Source organism: Podarcis bocagei (genome assembly GCF_964188305.1).
Source record: "Podarcis bocagei genome assembly, chromosome: 15".
Classification (NCBI taxonomy): domain Eukaryota; kingdom Metazoa; phylum Chordata; class Lepidosauria; order Squamata; family Lacertidae; genus Podarcis; species Podarcis bocagei.
In genome coordinates, this window is record NC_138141.1 from 37,607,638 (window position 1) to 37,632,785 (window position 25,148).

Here is a 25,148-nt window from a genome sequence, read left to right on the forward strand (position 1 = left end):
TTTTGACCGTAGAAATGCAGCCTGTCAGATGTTGGTGACGATTTTTTTTTCCCCAAAGAGAAACCACCCATGACTAAAGCAGCGATTCACCAAGGTGCTCTGCATGTGTTCTCCCTGATTAAAAACTACCTTGGTCCACCTTCTGGGGAAAGAGGGTGTGCCCCTTTGGAAAGCATTTTGCCATCCAGACCGTGAATTTCTGGAGAGCGCCGCTCTGCCCATAGATTGCGCCGTTGACTTTGGATGTGACGGAAGTCCCGTGCTGGTTTTTAACACGTGCCCCCTGGCAGAGGACCATGGGGAACGGCCTCTTTGCCAGCTGCTGCCACTGCATCGCCAACCTCATCTTCCAGGTCCGTGTGGAGGGCTCATCGGACGAGAGATCTCCCCTCTTGCCTGTGCCAGCTGCCGTGGCTCTAGAGGGTGCCCGGGAAATCCAAGCCATGCTGGCCGTCTCCAGAGCTTTTGAGGGCTCTGCACCGTACCCGGATATCGTCATGAGCAGCGTGTCGCCCGAATGCCTGCAGAGTGGGGCAGAGCCGCCCAGCGGCTTAATCGAGGGGAAGAGGGTGGAAGAGCCCACCAAGGCTTGCGTCAGGTGCCTGACACTCGTGGCTCCCGGCTTGCTGCAGCATGCACCGAGATCTTGTCTGGTGCATGCCCTTCCTGCCGACCTTGAGCGAGAATCATCGCGGCCTCCAAACTATTCTTGGCCGCTTGGTCGAGCTTCCAAGGCCCACGAGGTTCTTGGAGGTGTAAGCTTTCAATCAAACCAGCTGGAAGGCAGTCTGGGCAGTGGAGCAAATGCCAGGCACGGGACACCAGCTCCTGGGCTGCACCGGTGCCAAGGAACCGTGGCGGCGAGCCAGAACGTGGCTCTGGGGCCCACGCCAGCTGATACTGGCTTGGCAGCTTGCAGTCGCCAAGTCTCTTCTGCTGCCTTCGATTCTGGTGGACCCTCATGGGGCAGTGCGCCGTTGGAGAAGCCTGCGCTTCGTCCATCGGGAGAGAAGAGCTTGGTTGTCCTCCAGGCTTCTTCGTATGAGCCACAGGAAGTTGAAAGCGTGGAAGGAGTTGTGGATGCTAAAAGGGACGCAGGTAGAGAGGTCGGCCTTGCACCTGAAGGGGAAACTGGTCCACGTTACAACCAGAGGAGGAGTAAAAGGGCATTTGTCTTGGGCAGGTTTCTACTACCCGCCTTGGGGTATATATCCTGTTTGCCCTGACTGGGGCCTAGTCTGTATGTAGCATCAAGTGAGGCTAGAGCTGGGCGATACTGGGTTTTCCACTTTGTGATCTTTCACCAGCTAAACATCGCAATACAGTGGAACCTTTGTTCTCGGACTTAATCCATGGCGCGGCTTCCGATTGGCTGCAGGAGCTTCCTGCACTCAAGCAGAAGCCGCGTTGGACGTTTGGCTTCTGAAAAATGTTCGAAAATCGGAACACTTCTGGGTTTTCGGCGTTCGGAAGCCAAAACGTACGAGTACCAAGGCGTTCGAGAACCAAGGTACAGCTGTATAGTGGTACGTTACAGTGTGTGAAATAAGAATGGAGCCATGTAGAGGCATTGGCTGGCTTCATGGTTTCCCCCACATTGTGATTTTTGCAAAGCGCGCGCGCGCACACACACACACACACACATTGTGATCCGCAATATATTGCCAGGTCAGAAATCATGAAACCTGATAATCACAATCTGGGCTTGAAACCGGTTTTGGACACAAGGTTCTGCTTGCGATTTTAAAGCAGATATGTGTGAAGGAAGAGGAAGTTGACATGGAAGGCCAGGAAGAGATGGGGGAATGATTTCTGACAGAACTCAAAGGTGGCTCCTGACCACATTATTCCCCTCTGGACTCAGAGTGGAGTCGCTCTTGACATAAGCATTGTGAAACCTAGGTAGTTTTGCATTAAACTCCACCCCACTGCCAAAAAAAAAAGCCATCTGGTCCAGTTTTAGGCTTGAAGTGCCAGAAACAATGGCAACAACATGTGGCAGTCTTTATTTTTTTATATTTCTCTCTCCCCTACGCCCCAGTCCCTTTCTGAGTAGAGAACATGGTTTCTTGAGCATGGAGAGGATTAGAGTTCGATCCCTGGCGCCACCTGTTAAAAGGACCACAGGTAACTCGGCTGGGGGAGGCATTGGACAGCTTCTGTCAGTCAGGCCCCAAAGGCCCAGTGGGTCCAGGCATCAGAGCAGGACGCCATGTTCATTCACTCATTTTGCAACCCTTTCCATTGAAGCCTGGAGCATGTATGTTTGGGTGCTGCAATGATTATGCAGCGTGGTTAGTTTTGGACTAGGACTCTGGGAGACTGGGGTCTGACTGCTCACTGGGGGACTTTGGACCAGCCATGCGCACATCAACTTAACCCTACCTCACAGGGTTGTTGTGAGAAGCAAGCGGAGAGGGCGAGTACCATACACACCGCCTCTTGCTCTGTGGAGAAGAGCTGAGGTATAAGCTTAGTAATGGCAGCTGTAGAGGACCTGTCAGCTTTCAAATCATTCAATTATGGTGAAGCTAGAGTGTGCTTCGGGTGGACTCTTCACCAGCCCTGGTGGCTTCTAGATAGTTTGGACCACAACTCCCATCAGGCTGTGCTGGCTGGGCCTGCTGGGAAACGTAGTCCGGAACGTTTGGAGGGTGCCAGATTGGGCAAAGACCGGTTTTGGCTCTCTGTGTTTGCGTGTCCTTCTAAAACTTGTCAGTGGAGGAGAACGTACCTTATATATTGTAAACCTGGAATTTCCAGTAGACACACACACATGCACCATGTATGTTGATTTCCTGCGCATGCTTTCAGGGAACAGGGGTTAATGTTTAATGTAGAAAGGCCTTTTTGACTGTTGTTACGGAGAAGAACAGCTTCTGTAGAAAAGCAGGCCGTGCCTGGAGATCAAACATCGAGCCAGAAAGAGGACTTGGAACCTTGACCTCGCGTCGGTGTGGTAGTTTTAACGTTTTCCTCCTGACAGAAGGGGGGGAAGTCATGTGGTTTTTAAAAAAAACAACATTGTGGAAGTGCAGAAGCCATCTCTTGTGTGTGTCTTTGGTTCACCCAGCATGTCATAGAATTGTATAATTGGAAAAGGACCCTGAGGATCATCTAATCCAACCCCCTGCAAGGCAGGAATATGCAGCTGTCCCATATGGGGATTGAACCTGCAACCTTGATGCTATCAGCACCACATTCTAACCAACTGAGAATGTTCCACCTTGGCAGCCCTGGGCCCAAAGCCTTGGACCCCTTAGGTCCTGTAATCTGCCTCCTCTTCTACGCTCCCATCAGAATTATTATTGTTATTATTATTATTATTATTATTATTATTATTATTATTATTATTCCACCCATCTGACTGGGTTGCCTCAGCCACTCTGGGCAGCTCCCAACAGAATATTAAAAACACAATAAAACATCAAACGTTTAAAAACTTTCCTATACAGGGCTGTCTTCAGATGTCTTCTAGAAGTCAAATCCATATTTTTCGCTCTATAGGAGGCACTTTTTCCCCTTCAAAAATGAAGGGGAAATGTGTGTGCGTCCTATGGAGCGAAGACGCCATAGCCCCGTGACCCACTCCCGGCTGGAGAGGTGACGCGCGGCTATGGCAGGAGCCTCTCCGCTGCGCCTTTCCGCTGCTCCCTTACCTGCTCTTTGGGGCTGGTGGTGGGCTTCCCCCGCCCCAAAGAGCAGGTCAAAAGGAACCTGAAGCTTGGAGAGCGAGAGGGGTCAGTGCACACCGACCCCTCTCGCTCTCCAGGCTTCCAAGGTAGCCGCCTGAACGCACCCTAAACGGCACCTTGTTTTAGAGCGGGAAAACAAGAGGGGGAAAGTTCTCCCCCTCTCTGTGCAGCGCCTCCTTTTTTCTTGTTCTCCCCCCTCTAAAACAAAGTGCGTCCTATTGTCCGGTGCGTCCTATGGTGCGAAAAATACGGTAGTTTGTTTGTTTCCTTGACATCTGAACGGAGGGCGTTCCACAGGGCGGGTGCCACTACCGAGAAGGCCCTCTGCCTGGTTCCCTGTAACCTCACTTCTCGCAGTGAGGGAACCACCAGAAGGCCCTCGGCGCTGGACCTCTGGGTCCGGGCTGAATGATGGGGGTGGAGACGCTCCTTCGGGTATACTGGACCGAGGCCGTTTAGGGCTTGAAAGGTCAGCACCAACACTTTGAATTGTTCTTGGAAATGTATCAGGAGTCAAAGTAGATTCTTTAGGACCAGTGTTATGTCATGGAAGGATAGAGTTGCAATCCAGGGATCGTTTTCTCCAGGGTGGGGCTTGAACGCATGACCCTGAGATTAAGCGTCTCATGTTCTACCGACTGAGCTATCCCAGCTAATGGAAGAGTCAGTTGAGGAATTTTGAATGAGCTTCCATCCGAGACGCAGAAACATTTTTGCCAAAAATTCTTGGGAGTTGTATTAGCAGATGTAGAGAATCGGCAATCCAAAAAAACAGTGTCCCTCCTTTTTTGTTGCCAACTCCCACAAACCCCCAACTCTTCTCTGGGGCAAAGAGAAGTCCCCACAGTCCAGAGGGCCACATTCGGGGAGGGGGAGTTCCGAGAGGGCCGCATTTGAAAATAGCTTACGGCTAGCAAGCACACTTGCTGCTGAACTTAAGCAGCGCCAGCCCTCGCACCAGTGTAGCATCCTCCTGATCTTCAAGGTTGAAAGACTTGCGTGTCTCTTTGAAACAAAACCCAAAAGAAACTTAACACCTGCGTGGCTGGCACACAGACGGGTTAATCTCTTAAACACGGATAATCCAATTGGGGATATTTCTGTTTAAACACAAGTTCTTAGAGAGACTGCTGCGTCTGACAAGAAGATGTCTTGATGGGTGGGTTTTGCAGAAAGCCAGGACTCTGGAAACCTGAGCACAAAGCCTGCTGTGGGAGCATTGCGTGCATTCGGGCTATCAAGTGATGCCTGCTGTTTTCGCATATCATTCCAGCACTATAGCAGCGTTCTTTTTCCTGCCCCATGTGGAACTGCTGGGAAGTGTGCTGGCATTGTGGCTGCGTCATGAGCGCTGCGGGAAACCCCCTGGCCTTCAACTACAACTCCCATCAGCCCCAGCAAGCGAGCTAGTGGCCAGGGATGATGGGAGGTGTAGTTCCTCAACACCTAGCGAGCTGAAGGTTCCCCACACTGCAACATTTCTGCAAGACTTGCTGCATGAACAACTTTTCAAGGTTCGATACACAGGATCAGCTGTTGATTAGAGTGCGGTGCTGATAACGCCAAGGTTGCAGGTTTGGTCTCTGGGTCGGATGGCTGCATATTCCTTGCATTGCAGGGGGTCGGATTAGATGATCCTTGGGTCCCCTTCCAATTTCATGATTCTGTGACATTGTCTGCATGCCACCCATAGAAGATCTGTGCATCTTCTCCCCACCCCCTTGTGAGGCTTGGCATTCAGACGCTGAAATGTTCTTGCAGAGAGAAAAATTTGAGAACCACTGGCTTGCTGAGAGAGCAGATACTTTTCTGCATGCAATAGTTCCCTTGTTCTGTCCATGGGGCTTTCAGCTGAAAGACTCTCTTGGAGGAGGAGGAGAGAGAGGGAGAAAGACCAGAATGGACAAAGTTCAAGCTTTGAGTAAGGCAATTCCATGTGTTTATGCTCACTTGAGCTCACATTTCTCGCTGTGTGACTGCTATTCCCCACCACCATCCACCACCCTTTAGCTCTTACTAAGGATGGAGAAGAAATCGGTTCAGTTCACGATGAAAGGTGAACCTACCTAACTCATGCTGGCTGAAACAATTTGTTGAAACTAAAGTCACCCTTAGAGATTCGTGTTCCTATGAATTTTTCAAATCTGCCAGTGTGTAAAAAAATGCATCTGTTGTGGTACAATGCACATGGAAATGCATGTACGGCTGAAGCCAACACACCCAACTATTAATGAAATCAACGCAAGTGCATTAGTGTTAAGGCTATCGGGTGGTTGCTCGAGAGCAATCAGGCAAGATGCCTCACTGGTCTTTTCTAAAGCTTTATTATTGGTGCTAAAAACCTTTACAATGCAGAGCGCCTCTATTCCATGTCTTGCTCGTTCACTAGCAGAATCTGAGAGTGGGCAGTCCTTAAATCTTCCCCAGCAGAGTAGTCTCTTGACCCCCAGCCTACACCTCCCCTCTCTGCGCGAAAGCCTACTGCGCAAGGAAGGCCTGGGTAAAGGGGGACCTCTCTCCTCCCCGCTTTGCTCAGGCAAGGTGTTCTGGCACCGCCTTGCATCCTCCGAGCCCTGAAGCGCCTCCCCACTAGAGGTGTGGCTTCCTTCCTCCGCTGAGGAGGTGCTGCCCCCCATGATCTTTGGAGGCTCTCTGTAATCCATCCGCCTTTCCCCTTCTCGCCCCTGAGCCGATGGCAGTTCCCTGACAATTAGGTTAAGGGAGACGGCTTTGCAGAAAGATGTACGCAGGCAACAACCTTTGCGTGTGGCGGTTATGTTCCTGAGCCCTGCATGCAATCGCATAAGCCCATTCTGCCTCCTCCCTTCCTGCCACTTTCGGGTTGCGGCCATGCGCGTGTGCAAGGTCACACGTCGATTGGATTGCGCGTAAATTGCTCACTGCCTGTGTTGGGATGACTTGGCGCTAAGATGCTCGCGAATTTCCAAGGGAAGTTTTTATTAAAGCCACAACCATATGTGGGGAACTGAAGAGAAGGTTGGAAGATTGAGAAACAGCAGAGCCGAAATGGGCATGCAGAGGGGGTCCCTATGCCTTGCCCGCGCTCTGAACTCTCGGGATGTGATAGGATAGCTGTGGAAATTGGTTGTGCAATGGATTTTTAAGTATTCCAACCCCTGTGCAGGAATGCTGTTGTGCAAAAGTTTGCGGTGTTTCCACATCGTCTGAAACTTCTCTCTGTAGGAAACGGTCCTGGAATGAAGGAACATTATTCAGGGTCTCGAGTTTGTTCATCTTAAATTGGGGGGGCTGAGAGAGATCTCTAGGAAGGATGTTGACTTGCAAGCCGTTCTTCTGTCTCTCCTGCTCTTCCCTCTCCCTTCCCAAACTTACAGGACAAAGGTACCCCCTCCTTCATATGATTGCCCTTTGATCTTGCTGTGTTGCAATTTCTGGCTTCACGGTGTTTGTCCTTTTTGGCATGGAGACGGCTGCTGGTCTGCTGCACCACCCTAGATTGAGCACCGACCGGTGGTTTTTGCCTAAAGGAGTGCTGCATGCCTTTTCACCCACATAAAACCCCCCTTCCTTTATCTTATTTATTGAAGATCTCTGCAATACCCTCTTTCATCCTATTTAGGAGTCCAGGGCTCAAACGACCGATTGTGTCGCAGTCCGGATACAATACAGTCGTACCTTGTTTTTTGAACAACCTAGTTTTCAAAGGATTTTGCTCCCAAACGGATCAAAACCCAGAAGTGAATGTTCCGGTTTTCGAATGTTCTTTTGGAAGCTGACATCCAGCGGGGCTTCCGATTGGCTGCAGCGTCTTCCTGATGTTTACTCAGAATCTCCTTTTTTGCAACTAAAACAGGATTTGACTGGCATCTTTTGCAGATGTGCTAGGGGGATGAATCTGGAACTTCAGCGTCCAAATCATTTGTGCTGTCCTCAACCCTTACGCAAATGATTATCCGAGACTATTCAGAAGTTGAGTCGGCATTTGCTGAAGGCAGGGACTTCTCGGTGGTAGCCCCAAGTTGCTGTAGAATGTAAGAGGGCAGAATTGTGTTGCAACATGAGTATAGCCTTTATGGATCGGACTTAAAGGCCCGTCTGGTCCAGCATCCTGATCTCAGTCGCTAACCAGTTGCCCTAGTGGGAAGCCCGAAGGTTTTGATGTTGTGTGTTGGCCCGTCAGTTACCCTTGGGTGTGTTTTTTTGTAAGCTGCATTAGGAAGCACTGATATTCACATTCGCCGCAAGCTCCCAATCTGGTTGCCAGGGAGGATACGATTTGAAAAGAAGAAGAATAGTTGGGCCATTGATTGGCAGGACTGTGTGTCTCCCGCGAGCGTCACATAAATGCAGAATGAGAACTCTACAATATGCAGCAAGTTTCCAGTCCTCAGTGTGCAAATTAGAACCTCTAGTGGCCATGGGGGGTGGGCTGTGTAGTACCTCCCTCTTTCTTTCTTTCTTTCTTTCTTTCTTTCTTTTGCCTTACTTGCTTGAATTTTGCAAAGTTGTGCAAAGTTTATTTAAGTTGCACGACTTGGGAATTGAACTCTGCTCCCGTGGCGCTGAAAGGGACGCCGCTTCTCAAAAGGCACGCCTGCTTGCTTGGTTGCACGGCCTCTCTTTCTCTGCGCCTCCCTTCCGCACGCTCTGGTACCTAGCGTGAGAATAAGTCCTGCCTTCCGACTTTAAACTCCTCAAAAAGTCCCCTAAGCCTCTGTCTTTGCAAGCTAAGGAACCATATGTGTGGTGTTCAGGGGGCAGGGAGGGAAAGAACGGCGGCAGCACAAGACTCTCTGCTCTCCCTCCCTTCCTGCATGCGCGGGAGGAAGGAAGATTATCAAGGTAACAATCACTTTTCGTGCCATTGGCAGCTCCTCTGCAGGAGTTTAGAGATGCCTCAGGGCTCTGTAGCTCTGCCCACGCCCAGCGCCTGGTGATTTTAGTTAAATAAGTCTCTTCAAACTTGTACTGTGAATGATTCTTACTCTTCAAAAAAAGGGGGGGGAGAATTGCAATCCACTCCCTCCCTGCAATTTTGCCTCTTTTTTCTTTTAACCATTCAGTTAAAGCACTCCCCACTCCATTCCTACCCCCAAAAAATAGAATCCTGGAAAACGTACTGTGTTAAGGGTGCCGGGAGTTGTAGCTTTGTGAGGGGTAAACTACACTTCCCAGGGTTCTTGTAATGTGCCTTTACTGTGTGGTAGGCAAACTAAGGCCCGGGGGCCGGATCCAGCCCAATCGCCTTCTAAATCCGGTCCATGGACGGTCCGGGAATCAGCGTGTTTTTACATGAGTAAAATGTGTGCTTTTATTTAAAATGCATCTCTGGGTTATTTGTGGGGCATAGGAATTCGTTCATTTCCCCCCCCCCCAAAAAAAATATATATATAGTCCGGCCCCCCACAAGGTCTGAGGGACAGTGGACCAGCCCCCTGCTGAAAACGTTTACTGACCCCTGGTGTACAGTCCTACTCTGTTGGTTGCCTGTGTTTTCCCCCTCTTGGGGCATGTCCCCTGCCTCAGGCAGAGAAAAGGGCGTTGCTCACTTGGGCAAGGGAAAAAGAGAGATAAGGTTAAACGCGCCTTTCTCGTAAGCACCAGCTTGAAAAGGGGATGGGGAGGGAGAACCCGAGTGGAATTTGCAACCGGGCTCCTGGCCTAGTGCAGCTCGGGAGCTGTGTTTTCAGCTTGTGAACCACCAAGGCGTGTGCTGTCACAATCGAGCCTCGCAGGGCTGGTTCCCTGTGGCAAGTTGGGATCTCCTGCCGGCGACCCACACCCAGGTGAGCTTTTGTGAAATGTGGGAAGGCAAGAGACTTGGTTTCAGCTTCTCCCTCCCTCTCCTTGCTGTGCCAGGATTTGTGCTGTTTCATAGGAAGTGTGGTTTAGTGGGCAGTGTGTCTGGTACCCATTGGATGGAAGGGAGGGAGGCCAACAGTAGGTGGCGCCAGAGCCAACGGCAAGCAGATTCAACTAATTCCTGTTTTGTCCCCCATCCTCCCTGCTGATTTCTGCAAGGGCCGCACTGAGACTAAGGGCAAGGAGGAGGTTGGGAAGACAGAGGTTGAATTGTTGTTTGAATGGTCCTGCCTTGGACATTTTCAGAACTGGAAAATGCAGCATTTAAACTCATGTTGATGACGCTTTTATCTGGTGTTTTCATAATCGGGTGTTTCTGTTCCAATATTTCTGACTGTTGGGAGAGAATTTAGTTGAGGCTCCCGATCCCATGTGGTTTAGGGCAGCGGAAACTACAGCCGTACCTTGGAAGTCGAATGGAATCTGTTCCGGAAGTACGTTTCACTTCCAAAATGTTCAGAAACCAAAGTGCAGCTTCGAGTTCAAAGAATGTTCACAAACCAGAACACTCACTTGCGGGTTTGTGGCATTTGGGAGCCAAGATACGACTGTATTACTTTTCCAGAAAACAGAGACCACTGTCTGTATCAGTGTCCTTTAGGGTCTCCAGCTGGCGAAAACCTAAATTGGTCTCCCTTTCTTTTCGGCTAGAGCAACCCCCGCCCAGCATAACCCTGATGAATGGCGACGGCTTACATGAGAACCACAACGAGGAGACCAGGCAGAACGGCCACGAAGAAACAGACCACGCAGACGATGGGAACGACCAAGAGGTTATCGTCATCCAGGACACCGGTTTTACGGTCAAAGTCCATGCGCCGGCAGTCGAACCTTTCCCCCTGCAAGTGAGTGTCTCTGGAAGTACTTCGGGTCTAAATCTCCTTGGCTGGCCCCCCTTCCTCTCCAGGTGTACAAATTAGGACTGCTGTGTTTCATTGCTGTTGCTGTTATTGCCTCCGAATCTGTCTTCCCCGATAGGGTACCCTCTAAATTATGCTGGGCTACAATTCCCATCATCCCTGACAATTGTCCATGCAGGTCAGAGCTGATGGGAGCAGAAATCCAACAACATCTAGGTCACTGTTTCCCCAAACTCAGGTCTCCAGCTGTTTTTTGTACAGTAGTACCTTGGGTTAAGAACGTAATTCGTTCCGGAGGTCCATTCTTAACCTGAAACTGTTCTTAACCTGAGGTACCACTTTAGCTAATGGGGCCTCCCACTGCTGCCGCACCGCCAGAGCACGATTTCTGTTCTCATCCTGAAGCAAAGTTCTTAACCCTAGGTACTATTTCTGGGTTAGCGGAGTCTGTAACCAGAAGTGTCTGTAACCTGAAGCGTCTATACCCCGAGGATGCGGGTGGCGCTGTGGGTTAAACCACTGAGCCTAGGACTTGCCGATCAGAAGGTCAGCGGTTCGAATCCCCGCGACGGGGTGAGCTCCCGTTGCTCGGTCCCTGCTCCTGCCAACCTAGCAGTTTGAAAGCACATCAAAGTGCAAGTAGATAAATAGGTACCGCTCTGGCAGGAAGGTATATGGCGTTTCCGTGCGCTGCTCTGGTTCGCCAGAAGCGGCTTAGTCATGCTGGCCACATGACCCAGAAGCTGTACGCCGGCTCCCTCAGCCAATAAAGCGAGATGAGCGCCGCAACCCCAGAGTCTGTCATGACTGGACCTAATGGTCAGGGGTCCCTTTACCTTTACCTTACCATTGTACTACAGTTCCCACCATCCCTGACCACTGGTCCTGCTAGCTAAGGATGATGGGAGCTGTTGTCCAAAAACAGCTGGAGATCCAAGTTTTGGAAACCCTGATTTAGAGGGTACTGCATTGGGGAAAGCTGCCTTGGATCCCAATTGCTTAAGCCCAGAGTGGCTAACAGGGTTGGCCGCCATTTTGGCGTTTGCGTTGGGTGCCTCCAAGTGTCCTCAACTTGGTCAAGAGCTCAGGTGAGTGAGAGAGCAAGCAGATCTCTGAGGGGAGCCCATCTTCTGGAGCCGGGGGTGGCTATCCTGCAGGTAGATCTGGCCTGCCAGCCCTTAGTGGTGGCTAGGAAGAGACTTAGGCTTTGAGCCTGGAAAGAGTAAATATGCAGGTCTGGTCTTCGTATGGGAGAACTGCAGATTCCTGCATTTCAGGGGGTTGGACTAGATCAGTGTTTCCCAACCGGTGTTCCGCGGCACACTAGTGTGCCGCGAGACGTTGCCGCGTGTGCCGCGAGATGTTGCCTGGAGGGAGGCGGGCGAGTCGGGCGGCGAGAGGCGGGGCGGCGGGCAGCTCGCAGAGGAAGCGCGACGCCCCGGGAGCAGCCATGGCCCCCCGGCCCCGACTGCCACTCTCCGCGCCCTCCGCGCCCCGGGCCAGGCCATAGGAGAGCCGGGCGCCGACGACGGAGGAGGCCGGCCGCGGGAAAGGGGCCACTTCCCCTTTAAATGCCGCTCCGGGCGGGGGAGGGAAGCGGCCCTCCGCCGCGCCGCTCTGCGCCTGCGCCACAGGCCCCGGGGAAGAGCGCTTCGCAGGACTCGCGGGCCAGGCGGAGCTACCTCGAGCGCCACCCAAGCGGGCGTCTCTATAGCGACGGACCCGCCCTTTCCGCTGCCCTCCCGCGCTGCTCTGGCTCTGCCTAGCGGCCCGAGGAGGAGCCGCGCAGCCTGTCGCTGCCGCCCCCGCGGAGCCTGAGGCGAAACGCGCAGGGGCCGCCGCCGCGCCGAAGCCTCCCTTCCGGGATCCCCTCGGGGCCATTGGGCGGGGCTGTCGCCTCCTGGACGCCGCAGCTCCGAGCTCGTGGATGTAAACCGAGAGATGGACTTGCTTGGGAGGAAGTTCCGTTGTACCAGCGGGAGTTATTTCCTAGTAAATATGAAACACTTGGGGATATTAGGTTGAGACTGAGGGGAGCATGGCTGGTAGCCCGAAACATCCGGAGGGCGCAGGGCTGGCGAAGGCTGGGGGAGCACGAGACTTCGACAGTCTTTTCAGTATGTTACAACATAAAACTGCTGGAGCAAGTTAACATATTTTGTTACCTTGTGCATTAAAAGGACCGTATGTAAGAATATAAGTGGGTTTGCTTCGTTCCATAGGATTCACACCTCAGAGTGCAATGGCAGGCAGATCTTAGAGCCAGCTTCTGTCTATGTATCTGAAACCTGTTCTGCCCCCTCCCCCACACTTGGTGCCATTTTCATCTACACATGCAGCAGAGTAAGTTGACCCAGAATAGTACCAATTCAGATGGCAGATGGGAGAATGACAGTGCTGAATGCTTTCCCATGTAGAACAGTCCCTGCAAATAAAAACCTAGCATATTTGGAAGAGGGATGCTAGCCTAACCATTACCTTCTATGCTGTTACAATTTTTTTATTTTTTTTTACATAAGTAAAAAGTGACCTTTCCCCATCTGGCATGGTGGTGTGCCTCGAGATTTTTTTCATGAAACAAGTGTGCCTTTGCCCAAAAAAGGTTGGGAAACACTGGACTAGATGATCCTCAGGGTCCCTCCCAACTCTGCAGTTCCAGATTCAATGAAACTCAGCTTAAAGCATCTCAGGTTGGCTGCATCCATCTATTATGCAGTAGACTAAGGAAAGTACTGCCCTGGCTCAATTTGAACATATTTCATATTCAGAATGAAGAATGGGTATTAAATTGTAGTAGCGGTTGTGGTGGTGGTGCTAATAATAATAATAATAATAATAATAATAATAATATATGCGTCAATTTTGTGTGGATACCTATTTGGACATCTGGAAGGCTCATGTGAACTTATAGGTTTAAGATCCATGCACTGCTGATAGTAACTGCATAAACACACCTAATAATAATAATAACAATAATAATAATAGTTGTTGTTGTTGTTTTATTTATACCATGCCCAGCTGGCTGGGTTGCTCCAGCCACTCTGGGCAGCTTCCAACACACATAAAACATAATTTAAAAAAAATCAAACGTTAATATTGACAATCTGATCTAATACAAAAAGTCACAATAACTTTAAAATAAGAATAACTTAAATCAAATAAAGCAATATTCCATAATCCATTGGAATATAATAGTAAAGTAAAATTAAATATCGGCAAATAATAGTTAATTCTCTCGATTTATAGTTTAGCAATTCTTTAGGATTAACGGCAAGTCGCAATGCATTAAATACCACAAAACATACAAAACCACGTGAAAGGATCAAATTGAGAAACAAGGGCACATAACTTATAAAATTACTTTTTTAAAAAAAAATGTCACTGAGCTTCTTTTCTCTCTTCCCAGGCTGCCCTTGTGGGCAGGGAGGAGAATGTCAGTGAAGCAGCCTTTGCAAGGGAAACTGAGGCACACACGGGGCAGAGGGAGGAATTGCTTTTCTCTTCAAAGTGCTGCTTCTGCTGGTTCCAAAATAAGCTTAGATTAGCCAGTGTCCTGCTTCTGTAGCAGCAGCAGCAGCAGCTTACTATAAACCACCTCCAATCTAGGAGCTTAAGCTGATCAGTCTGGGTGGCCTTTGTCCGGTGATAGCATTTATCAGGCAATTCCTAGCAGGATTCTATTTTTATTTCTATTTTTTGGTGGTGGTGGTGATAAGAGGAAGAGTCCGTTCCAGCATCCCTGGGGAACGTGCAGAGGGCTTGATACACAGCCTCCTGGCACACGCAGCCAAAACGTGTAAAAAGCAGGCTGCGGGGCAGGCAAACTGTTTCGTTGTATGCAGTCTTTTTTTGTTCCCAGTAGTGATGGGCCCTGGAAACCCAGAAAACTGGGGTGAAACTCTGCATTCAGGAACATAAAGTAGGAAGGCAGTATAAGGACCCCCTGCCATTGGGGGGGGGGAGACTGTGGGGTTGCTATGGACTGGTGCAGGGGTCAGCAAACTTTTTCAGTGGGGGGCCAGACTATATTTTAGAGGGGGGGAAATAAACTAATTCCTATGCCCCACAAATAACCCAGAGATGCATTTTAAATAAAAAGACACATTCTACTCATGTTAAAATATCAGGCAAGCCCCACAAATAACCCAGAGATGCATTTTAAATAAAAGGACACATTCTACTCATGTAAAAATACGCTGAATCCCGGACCACTTGCGGGCCAGATTTAGAAGGTGATTGGGCCAGATCCAGCCCCCAGGCCTTAGTTTGCCTACCCATGGACTGGTGGTGGTTTTTGTGTGTGTGCGTAGGTGGATTTTGCAACATGCCATTGATGCAACAGTAGTGCAATAATTGGTGGTGGGTTTATACTGGGCTATCCACATATCATTCTAGTTTGTTAGTGGTTCTGCAGTGCTTTCCCAGTTTTACAGAGGGGCACTTGGGTGCTGTGGTGCAAGAAAAGTGGGAACCAGAAAACAAAACAAAGCTCTGGGGTATGTACCAAATGGGAGCAAGGCGGTGTGCCTGTACCAAAACGTTTGCAGGTACAGAGTGGTATGGGTAGCAGATCCATGCATAACTACCTGGATGCGACCATAAGCACAAACCATCCAGAATGCACTGTAAAGGGATGTCTGGAGCAACCCCCTGTCTCAGTGTTTAGAGCCCGTGCTTTGCATGCAGAAGGTCCCAGGTTCTCTGACACCTCCAGGACCAAAACAAAAACCTTCAGGGACTAGGTGATGGGAGCAGGTGTCTGCCTGAAGGCCCCTTGGCAGTGAGAACAAGCAGTGCTGGGCAAGAGGGGGAAATGAGACAGGGTCTTCTCACTGCTAGTTCAAAAGCTGTGGGGTTCTCTAATGAAGGAGAACAAAACTCTTCTTCCCTTTTTAACTTTTTAAATATTTTATAAATGACCTTCCCCTCCAGGGAAAACCTCCTTAAGCAAAAAAAAAAAAAAGTCTTCAGTAGATGCCTAAACGTCCTGACACTCAACGCCTACCTAATTTCAACTGGGAGCTGATTCCAGAGGGCTGGAACTGTGACACTAAAAGCCCATTTTTGTTTTGTACAAAACACCTTAATAAGTTTGTGCACCTTAATAAGTTTGTCGTTTTTGTTTCATGTGCGATGAACCTTTTTTTGTAAGCCGGTTTGAGTTGATACCGTTCTTCCCTTTATAAAAAAAATAAGTATATGTAACCTCTGTGTCCTGGCTTCTCTTTCAAGGTATCCCCCCAAGAGATGGTCCAGGAAATCCACCAGGTGCTGATGGACCGCGAGGACACCTGTCACCGAACGTGCTTCTCCCTGCAGCTGGACGGCAACGTCCTGGACAACTTTGCCGAGCTGAAAACCATTGAAGGGTTGCAAGAAGGCTCCGTGTTAAAAGTAGTTGAAGGTAAAACTTGGGAGAACATTTGCAGCCTCCGATGCGTGGCAGGAAAGTTCTTAAAACAGGAGGCTACCTATAAATTCCAGGTAGGGAGACTGTGGTACCCTAGATGCTGTTGGAATAAGACTCACAGCAACTGATGCTGTTGCCATTGGGCCCCTCCATTAGTATCCTCACAACATGAGGCTATTATTATTATTATTATTATTATTATTATTATTATTATTATTATTATTATTATTATTTAAATCAAATTTGTATTCCACCCTTCATTCAAAGATCCCAGAGTGGCTTACAACATACCCAGAGTCTCTCCATCCCTTGTTCTTGTTGTTTAGTTGTTTAGTCGTGTCTGACTCTTCGTGACCCCATGGACCAGAGCACGCCAGGCACTCCTGTCTTCCACTGCCTCCCGCAGTTTGGTCAAACTCATGCTGGTAGCTTCGAGAACACTGTCCAACCATCTCATTCTCTGTCATCCCCTTCTCCTTGTGCCCTCCATCTTTCCCAACATCAGGGTCTTTTACTGGGAGTCTTCTCTTCTCATGAGGTGGCCAAAGTCTTGGAGCCTCAGCTTCAGGATCTGTCCTTCCAGTGAGCACTCAGGGCTGATTTCCTTCAGAATGGATAGGTTTGATCTTCTTGCAGTCCATGGGACTCTCAAGAGTCTCCTCCAGCAGCATAATTCAAAAGCATCAATTCTTCAGCGATCAGCCTTCTTTATGGTCCAGCTCTCACTTCCATACATCACTACTGGGAAAACCATAGCTTTAACTATACGGACCTTTGTTGGCAAGATTGTGTCTCTGCTTTTTAAGATGCTGTCTAGGTTTGCCTCTTCATCCCTACTCTCTCTCAATTCATGCACCACTCTCCCGCACCCATTTACACACCCACATGCCCAAATACGAGCTTGTTTTCACGGACCTAATAGTGCCCAATAAGGTTTCATCAGTTGTAAGGTCCAGCTCACTTTATCTGGAGGAAAGAAAGCTAAGCTGCTAGCCGCTAAGCATTGCACAGAGATTGGGGGGAAACTGTGGATTCTTCAAAAGGTTATTGCACACATATATAAGTTAATTAGCAGAGTTAACTAAAACCAAACAGAATGAAATTCAAGGAGAAATCAAGGATGAACTAATAACTGGAATAATGAAGAAAATGCAGTGTCGGTAATTAAAATAATATAAGGGAACCTCAAAAGGGAGGAAGTCGAACTATTCCTGTTAATTGTAACGTTGGATTTGTATTGTTAAAATATCTTTAAACTGAAATATATATATATATATATATATATATATATATATATATATATATATATATATATATATATATATATATTAAAAAAGCTAAGCACTGCGCAGCCATGCAACAGACCTTGATCCAGCCATTTGCACACACTGAGCTGTTCCTCCTTAGGCAACTTGGCCTTGGCTACTACGCTGGGCAGGGAGAAATGTGGAAAAGCAGCAGAGATAGCCAAGGAATGAATACACTATGGGCCAGATTTGGCCCAGAGTCTCATAGTTGCCCACCCCTGATATAAAGACGGTTCCTTCAAGCGCTGCCTTGTACCTCCCTTGGCCCATCTGTGGAGTACTTATTCATGGAAAAGGAGCCAGGATTAGCAGTGAAGTCGCTGCCCACAGAGGAGAAATCCTAAAAAGGAAGCCTACTTAAAAGCCTCTTTTCAAACATAATATTTTTCTCCTAAGTGCATACCTAGGACAGAATGGTTAGAGACAGTCACGGGCCCCCAAGGTCACCCAAGTTAGCTTGAAGACTGGGGGAGGTCTTGAACCCGGGTCCTACCCAACACCATTCAACCAGCAAAAGTTCCAGCCGTAAGTAAGAAACCCATGGCCATTGGTTCTTCTGACTGGGGCTCATGAGGGCTGGAACAGAACATCATTTGGAGGTGGGGGGGGGCGGCTTGAGTTTAACATTGCTGGATTAGGGCTGTAGAAACCTGCCTTCACGACCCCCATGTTGCCATCAAGCTCACCGGGTCAGCCAAGCATCCCTCCGGTTCTTCAGAAAGTGAAGAACTGGACACAGGACTCCGTATGAAACCCAGCATGCTCCTCAATCCTTTTTTCTTTTTCAACCCTTCTCCTTCTCTCCTTGCAACCCCCAAACCTTCCCAGAACCCTACACAGTCCGAGAAGCTAGAATACACGTCCGCCACATCCGAGACCTCCTGAAGAGCCTCGACCCCTCGGACGCTTTCAACGGCGTCGACTGCAACTCCCTGTCGTTCCTCACCGTCTTCACCGAAGGGGACCTTGGAGGTACGCGAGAGAAAGAGAGGTCGTGGTTTCCCTGTTGCTTCTGTTTTGGGAGGCAATGCTTTGCTTTGTGCTCCCATGGCCTGTTAAGCAAGGTCAGGGTTTCTCGATCGTGGGTCTCCAGCTGTTTTTGGACTACAAGTCCCATCATCCCTGACCACCGGTCCTGCTAGCTAGGGATGATGGGATTTGTAGTCCAAAAAACAGCAGGAGACCCACAATTGAGAAACCCTGTCTTGGACCAAGGGGGGAATGTGTTGGGATTTGATTAGATGCTAGGAGAATATGCATTTATTAGATATTATGCTTACTTCCACACTTTAGTGAGTTCAGCAGAGTTCCATCCCTTTGCAGCTTAAAGGCAAGTTTGGATAGGCTAGTTTTAGCTTTTAAGTATATTGGTAATCCTGGATGTTTTAGGGCAGACTGGATTTTCCTGGTATTATTCCCCCCCCCCCCTTAAAATATAACATTTACTCCGTATAGGTCTTGAGGACTATCAAGATACAGCAACTTGGTGCAGGCAGGCTTAAAGTGTGTAATGGATTTACTAAGACATACAGAAGTCTAGCTTAAAAATGGAGTCTGAGCTGGAGCTCAGAGTTACAGGTGTTCTCACATTGCAGACATACCGTATTTTTCGCTGTGTAGGGCGCACCTGACCATAGGACGCACCTTGTTTTAGAGGGGGGAAACAAGAAAAAAAAATTCTCCCCCTCTCTGCGCAGTGCCCCTTCAGCGAAGCGGCAGGAGAAACTGAGCCCCTTCCATTTCTCCTTCCGCTTCGCTGAAGGGGCGCTGCGCAGCGCTCCCTCTCCCACATTGCCTTCGCCTTCAGTGAAGGCAACCCGAAGCCTCCGGAGCGCAGCAGGAAGAAGAAGAAGAAGAGTTTGGATTTGATATCCCGCTTTATCACTACCCTAAGGAGTCTCAAAGCAGCTAACAATCTCCTTTACCTTCCTCCCCCACAACAAACACTCTGTGAGGTGAGTGGGGCTGAGAGACTTCAGAGAAGTGTGACTAGCCCAAGGTCACCCAGCAGCTGCATGTGGAGGAGCAGAGAAGCGAACCTGGTTCACCAGATTACGAGTCCACCGCTCTTAACCACTACACCACGCTGGCTCCCACTGCCCTCCGGAGGCTTCACGTTGCTATCGCTGAAGCCAAGGAGCCTGCATTCGCTCCATAAGATGCACAAACATTACCCCTTAATTTTTGGAGGGGAAAATGTGCGTCTTATAGAGCGAAAAATACGGTAGTTGGAAAGTGTTCGTGCCCAGACAGGGAGGAGCATCTATAGTTAGCATGCTCTTCCTGTTGAGAAACAAAGGGGAGTGACCTCATGGAGTTCCCTCTAGCAAGTTTACAGGAAAGCTCTGTGAGCCTCAGCCCCTTCCCCTTCAGGTGCCTATCTGGCAAAGCATAAATTGTTGGTTTGACTGCAACAAATATATTAGGGAAGCTTTTGTTTCTTAAGGAAGCGCATTCTGGCATGTGAGCTCTCACCTGTCATCTGAAGGGGCGTAACTCAAGTTCCGGAACAAGGACTGAGAATTGGTAACCTTAGGATGCTGCTAGACTCTGGAGGGCTGAGTTTGCCTATGCCTGCTCTACACCTCATGGTCTTTTCTTCCCACACCCAGCCCCAATGCAAAAAAGGTGATGATTTTGCTTCTCCCCTACAAAGGTTGCCTCTTGATTGTGCTGACTGCTCTCCCGTTCCCCTGTGCTTTGTTCCAGACAGTGGCAAGAGGAAGAAGAAGGGCGCAGAATTGGAGCAGATCGACTGTACCCCTCCTGAACATATCCTGCCTGGGAGTAAAGAGCGCCCCCTCTGCCCCCTTCAGCCTCAGAACAGAGACTGGAAGGTAGAGACCTAAGAACTGAGCAGGGAGAAGCACCAGGCTTCCCCCACCTGGGCCAGCGCCTTCCCAATGGCAGGGCATCCACCTGCCTGCCCCCTCATGCCCCCCCCCAGATGATCATAGCTCGGGGGCAGAGCATCTGCTTGGTCCCAGTTTCTGTCCCCAGCTAGAAGGACTCCCTGGCTTGAAACCCTGGGGAGTTGTGGCCCGTTTCAGTGTCTCATAGGAAGGGGACCCTGAGAGTCATCTAGTCCAACCCCCGATTGAATCATTGCCAATGGCACCTGATTGGCTCTCAACACACTCATGCTCATTGGCTACATTCAAATCAAGGAAAGCTGCTGCATATCAACCTGAGCAATTGTGCTTCATTTTTCTGGTTATTTGGCTATAACCTTTGATAGAATACAGATAATTGAACAAACTTCGTGGCATTAGATTCTTCATTTAATTACCTTTCCATTGATACATAATTTTATGGTATTACTCCCAAAAGAAGTGGTGTCATGAGCCATCAGATCTCAGAAATAAGACTTTTCCCCAAAAGGTTTCCACAATTTTGGCCACTAGTGTATATAACAGTACAGTCGTACCTTGTTTTGCGACCGGGATCTGTTCCGGAACCCCAGATGCTAGACGGAAAGGACGCACGACAAAGTGCCGCTCTGCGCATGCGCGAAGTATGATTTAGCGCTTCTGCGCATGTGCGAGCATCAAACCCAGAAGTAACCTGTTGCAGTACTTCCGGGTTTGTCACGGACGCTCGATGAGTCAGACTCAAAACGAGGTACCACTGTAATTCAAAACTAGTGTGCTGGGAGACAGATGTTCTAGGGTTACCTGCTCCCTGAGAAGCTAGCTTTCCACATGCACAGACCTCTTTCTTTTCCCACTCCATCCCTCTCCCCCCTCCCCCCAAAGCCTCTACAGTGCCTAAAAGTATTGACCATGAGTGGCTGGAATCCTCCTCCCGGCAACCGCAAGATGCACGGAGACCTCATGTACCTGTATGTCATCACGATGGAAGATCGCCATGTGAGCATCACGGCCTCCACCCGTGGCTTTTACCTCAATCAGTAAGTGGCTGGGCGGGCTTGATTAAAAACAAAAACAAAAAAACCCATTTACCGTATTTTTCACTCTATAAAACACACATTTCCTGTCCTAAAAAGTAAGGGGAAATGTGTGTGTGCGTCTTATGGAGCGAATGCAGGCGGGAGGCTCTGACAGCGCTCCCTTTAAAGAGCCGTGTGGAGCGTGTGTGCCGCTCTTGGGGGCTTTTCCCTGAGAAGGGCTGCCCTTCTCCCTCCTCAGGGAAAAGCCCCCAAGAGCCGCGCACACACTCTTTAAAGGGAGCGTGACTCTTGGGGGAGCCTTAGCCGCGCGCAGCCTCTCCCAGGCAGGGGATGAAGGCTCCCCTTGCTTGGAGGCTGCACACGGCTAAAAAAGAAGCCAGGACAGCCAGCGGGATCGCTGCGCTGTGATCCCGCTGGCTGTTCTAGCTTCTGGCTTAGCCGCGTGAAGCCTCTGCAGGGGAGCCTTCATCCCCGTGCCCTGCAGAGGCTTCGCGGTGCTATCTCTGGCTTTTGCAGGAGGTGGGGGAAGGGAGAGAGAGGGCAGCTCTGTCCCTTTCCCCCACCTCCCAGAAAAGCCCCCAAGAGCTGCGCTCCCTTTAAAGAGCGTGCGGCCCTTGCGGGAGGAAAGCCAGTAGGCTTGCTTCGCTGAAGCCAGGAGAGCAAGAGGGGTCGGTACGCACCGATCCCGCTTGCTCTCCTGGCTTCAGGGGTGTCCCCGCAAAGCCTCCTGAGTGAAGATGGAGGAGCGCTCCCTCTTAGCCCAGGATGCTTTGCGTTCCTTTCTTGTTTTCCTCCCCTAAAAACTAGGTGCGTCTTATCATCCGGTGCGTCTAACAGAGCGAAAAATACGGTATCTATTTGTAAAACATATAAGGTTACATATAAAACCAGGAGTTAGTTATGCCACGACTGCAGCCAGGATTATTTATGCTCAGAAACGGAAAGAAGATTTTCAGTACCAACCAAGGTAGTGGCGGCAGACTAAACTAACGGCTGATGCCGAAATCGCAAAACATACGGGAGCAATAAAGGAACCAAGAGGAAAGAAAACTTTATCACAGACGGGGGGAAATTGTGGATTATTTGAAAGGCTGTTCCTTGCGATGTTCTTTGACCAAAATATGCTGCTGGTGGCTTCTCTTTTCAGGTCCACGGCCTACAACTTCAGCCCTAAGCCTGCCAACCCCAGTTTCCTCAGCCATTCCCTGGTCGAGCTTCTGAACCAGATCAGCCCAGCCTTCAAAAGAAACTTCGCTTCTCTGCAGAAGAAACGGTAACCTTCCTCTCTCTCTCTCCCCACCCCAAGCTCTTGCCTTAGAACAAACTTTATCCCCAACTTGGTTCAGTTGTGGCCAACTCTGGGGTTGCGGCGCTCATCTCGCTCTATTGGCTGAGGGAGCCGGCGTACAGCTTCTGGGTCATGTGGCCAGCATGACTAAGCTGCTTCTGGCGAACCAGAGCAGCACACGGAAACGCCGTTTACCTTCCCGCCGAAGCGGTACCTATTTTTCTCCTTGCACTTCAACGTGCTTTTGAACCGCTAGGTTGGCAGGAGCAGGGACCGAGCAACGGGAGCTCACCCCGTCGCAGGGATTCAAACTGCCGACCTTTTGATTGGCAAGTCCCAGGCTCTGTGGTTTAACCCACAGCACCACCCGTGTCCCTTATAAACGGGCAGATAAGGTGTAGTAAAAGTACAGGGAGGGTTTCTGGTTTTCTACCCCCATCGCATCAAACGACGAGAGATGTGTTAAAGGCAGTTAAAGCCAGGCAAAGTACGGAAAGCAGTGACTTAAATCAGAAAACAGGAGAGGGAGCAGTTTAGATGAAGACGCTTGGCTGGAAAGAAGAGAAGATGGCCTTTGCTCCAAAGCTTGGCTCCTAAGACTCTTCATTTGAGTTTGATCGGTCTCGTGGTCTTTAGCGGGGTGGCGAAAAGATGGGGGAGTTTTGCAGGAGAATGGAGTGCGACAACTTCTGTGCATTGTTTGACTCCAACCCTCCAGGGTCCAGAGACACCCGCTGGAGAGGATATCTACCCCTTTCCAAGTCTACAGCTGGACGGCCCCTCTGGCTGAGCATGCCATGGACTGCGTGAGGGCGGAAGATGCTTACACCTCAAGGCTGGGTTACGAAGAGCACATCCCAGGACAGGTAGAGTTGGCTTGGGGGGCTGCTCTTCGCCTTGGCTCTCGGCTGAAACTTGCCCTTGGGGTCTTTCTGCAGTCTGTGCGTTCCTCAAGGACCACCTCTCCCCCTATGAAATGACCCAGACCCCGAGATCATCATCTGAGGCCCTTCTTTGTGTGCCGCCTCATCGAAAGGCCTGGAGGGCGGCTACACAAGAACGGGGCCTTCTCTGTAGTGGCTCCCCGTTTCTGGAATGCTCTCCCCAGGAAGGTTCGCCTGGTGCCTAAAATTATATATTTTTAGGTGCCAGGCGGAAATGTTCCTCTTCAACCAGGCCTTATTCATACCTTACAGCTTTTTAAATTCTTCTGTGAGAAGGGGGTGTTACTGTTTTGGTTTAATTATTTACCTGTGTTTTATTTTGTATTTTATTCTGTCAACTGCACTGAGATCTTTTGATGAAGGGCGGTATATAAATTTAATGAATAATAATAATGATAATAATAATAATAATTTGACACGTTAACCATTATACCACCCTTGGCTGTCTTCTTTTAAAAAAATTAAGCCTTGAAAGAACAAAGAAGAAATATCAAGCTTTTTTTAACATAACAATTAAAGAAAAGGAAAGGAGAAAAACTTCAGATTTTTACTTTTTGATATCTAGCACACACTTGCCATGCCTGGGGGCGGGGCGGGGGGAATGTTTCCCTTCAGCATCCATTTCTAGTCCTCTTGAGGGCAGAGGAAACATAAAGTTAAGATAATGAAATCTTAACTGGTCCTGTGTGCATCTATTATTATTATTATTTATTAATTTTCCATATTATAAATCTCTTCACAGCCAATAACTACCAAAGCAGTGCATAATAAGATAAAATTCAAAAGATTACCAAATTAATAAACTAAAAGCAATACAACAGTTTCTGCAACCGTGCAGTTAATACTCCATTAAGTGCCTGGGTCACACTTCAGGAAAAGCCTTCTTAAACAAAAATTTGTTCAGTAGCCACCTAAATAGCAAGGCACCAGACACCCTTGCCTAACTTGAGCTGGTAACTGTTTCCAGGGGTCTGAAGCTGCATCACTAAAAGCCCAATTTCTAGTACATACTGAGCACCTCTTTGGGGCATGTGGTGGTGCTTGGCAGCAGTGCAGTTGCTGGACAAAGATATATGGGGCCTCTTAATCCCCTTTTCATCTGATCTAGAGAGGGCAACATCCTTGCAATTTTTGCATCTCTCTCTCTTTCCCAGGCTAAAATTGTGATTTCATGTGATGCCTGTTATCTCTTCTTCCCCAACCTTCCTTTCAGACCAGAGATTGGAACGAAGAGTTGCAAACAACCAGGGAACTGCCACGCAAAAATCTGCCAGAGAGGCTGCTGAGGGAACGCGCAATCTTTAAGGTAACCTCGAGCCCTGCAGAGAGGCAGCCCAGAGAGGACTAGCAAGGTTCTAGTCCTCATTATGCAGCCAAGCCATGAGCACAGCTTCAGTTTTCAGTTTGCTGCTCAGTAACTGGAAAAGGGAGTTTGGAACAGGGTGCCCTGTGATGTATGAGTGAAGGACGGATGGGTGGGTAACAAATTAAACTGATAAGGAATTGTTCAGAGTTGCCCAGGTGGTGTGTTGGGGAAGACACACAGCACAGCTACAAACCTCCTCAAAACATAATTTCACTCATTCATTCATTCTGTTTCTACGCCACTTTTTACTCACACAAACCACAAAGCGGCTTACATACAATAAATGACAATAGCACAATAGGTAAAGGTAAAGAGACCCCTGACCATTAGGTCCAGTCGTGGCTGACTCTGGGGTTGCGGCGCTCATCTCGCTTTATTGGCCGAGGGAGCAGGCATACAGCGTACATGTGGCCAGCATGACTAAGCTGCTTCTGGCGAACCAGAGCAGCGCACGGAAACGCCGTTTACCTTCCCGCCGGAGTGGTACCTATTTATCTACTTGCACTTTGACGTGCTTTCGAACT

General features: G+C 49.2%; 1 protein-coding gene across 3 annotated transcripts in view; it reads left to right on the forward strand.

Moving 5' to 3' along the window:
- Window positions 1–25,148, forward strand: part of CLUH (clustered mitochondria homolog) — a 75,662-nt gene that overhangs the window by 25,398 nt on the left and 25,116 nt on the right. Inside the window, exons 1-9 of one of the 3 annotated variants that reach the window (XM_081172844.1) lie at window positions 282–1,098; window positions 10,191–10,384; window positions 15,632–15,803; window positions 17,945–18,088; window positions 19,826–19,953; window positions 20,872–21,026; window positions 22,174–22,299; window positions 23,033–23,180; window positions 24,472–24,564. In XM_081172844.1, coding sequence (XP_081028970.1) covers window positions 297–1,098; window positions 10,191–10,384; window positions 15,632–15,803; window positions 17,945–18,088; window positions 19,826–19,953; window positions 20,872–21,026; window positions 22,174–22,299; window positions 23,033–23,180; window positions 24,472–24,564 — 1,962 coding nt within the window. In that variant the 5' untranslated portion in view covers window positions 282–296. Of the gene's footprint in view, window positions 1–281; window positions 1,099–9,328; window positions 9,464–10,190; window positions 10,385–15,631; window positions 15,804–17,944; window positions 18,089–19,825; window positions 19,954–20,871; window positions 21,027–22,173; window positions 22,300–23,032; window positions 23,181–24,471; window positions 24,565–25,148 lie in introns of those variants that run through there. The other 2 variants (XM_081172846.1, XM_081172845.1) reach the window with 2 other exon arrangements.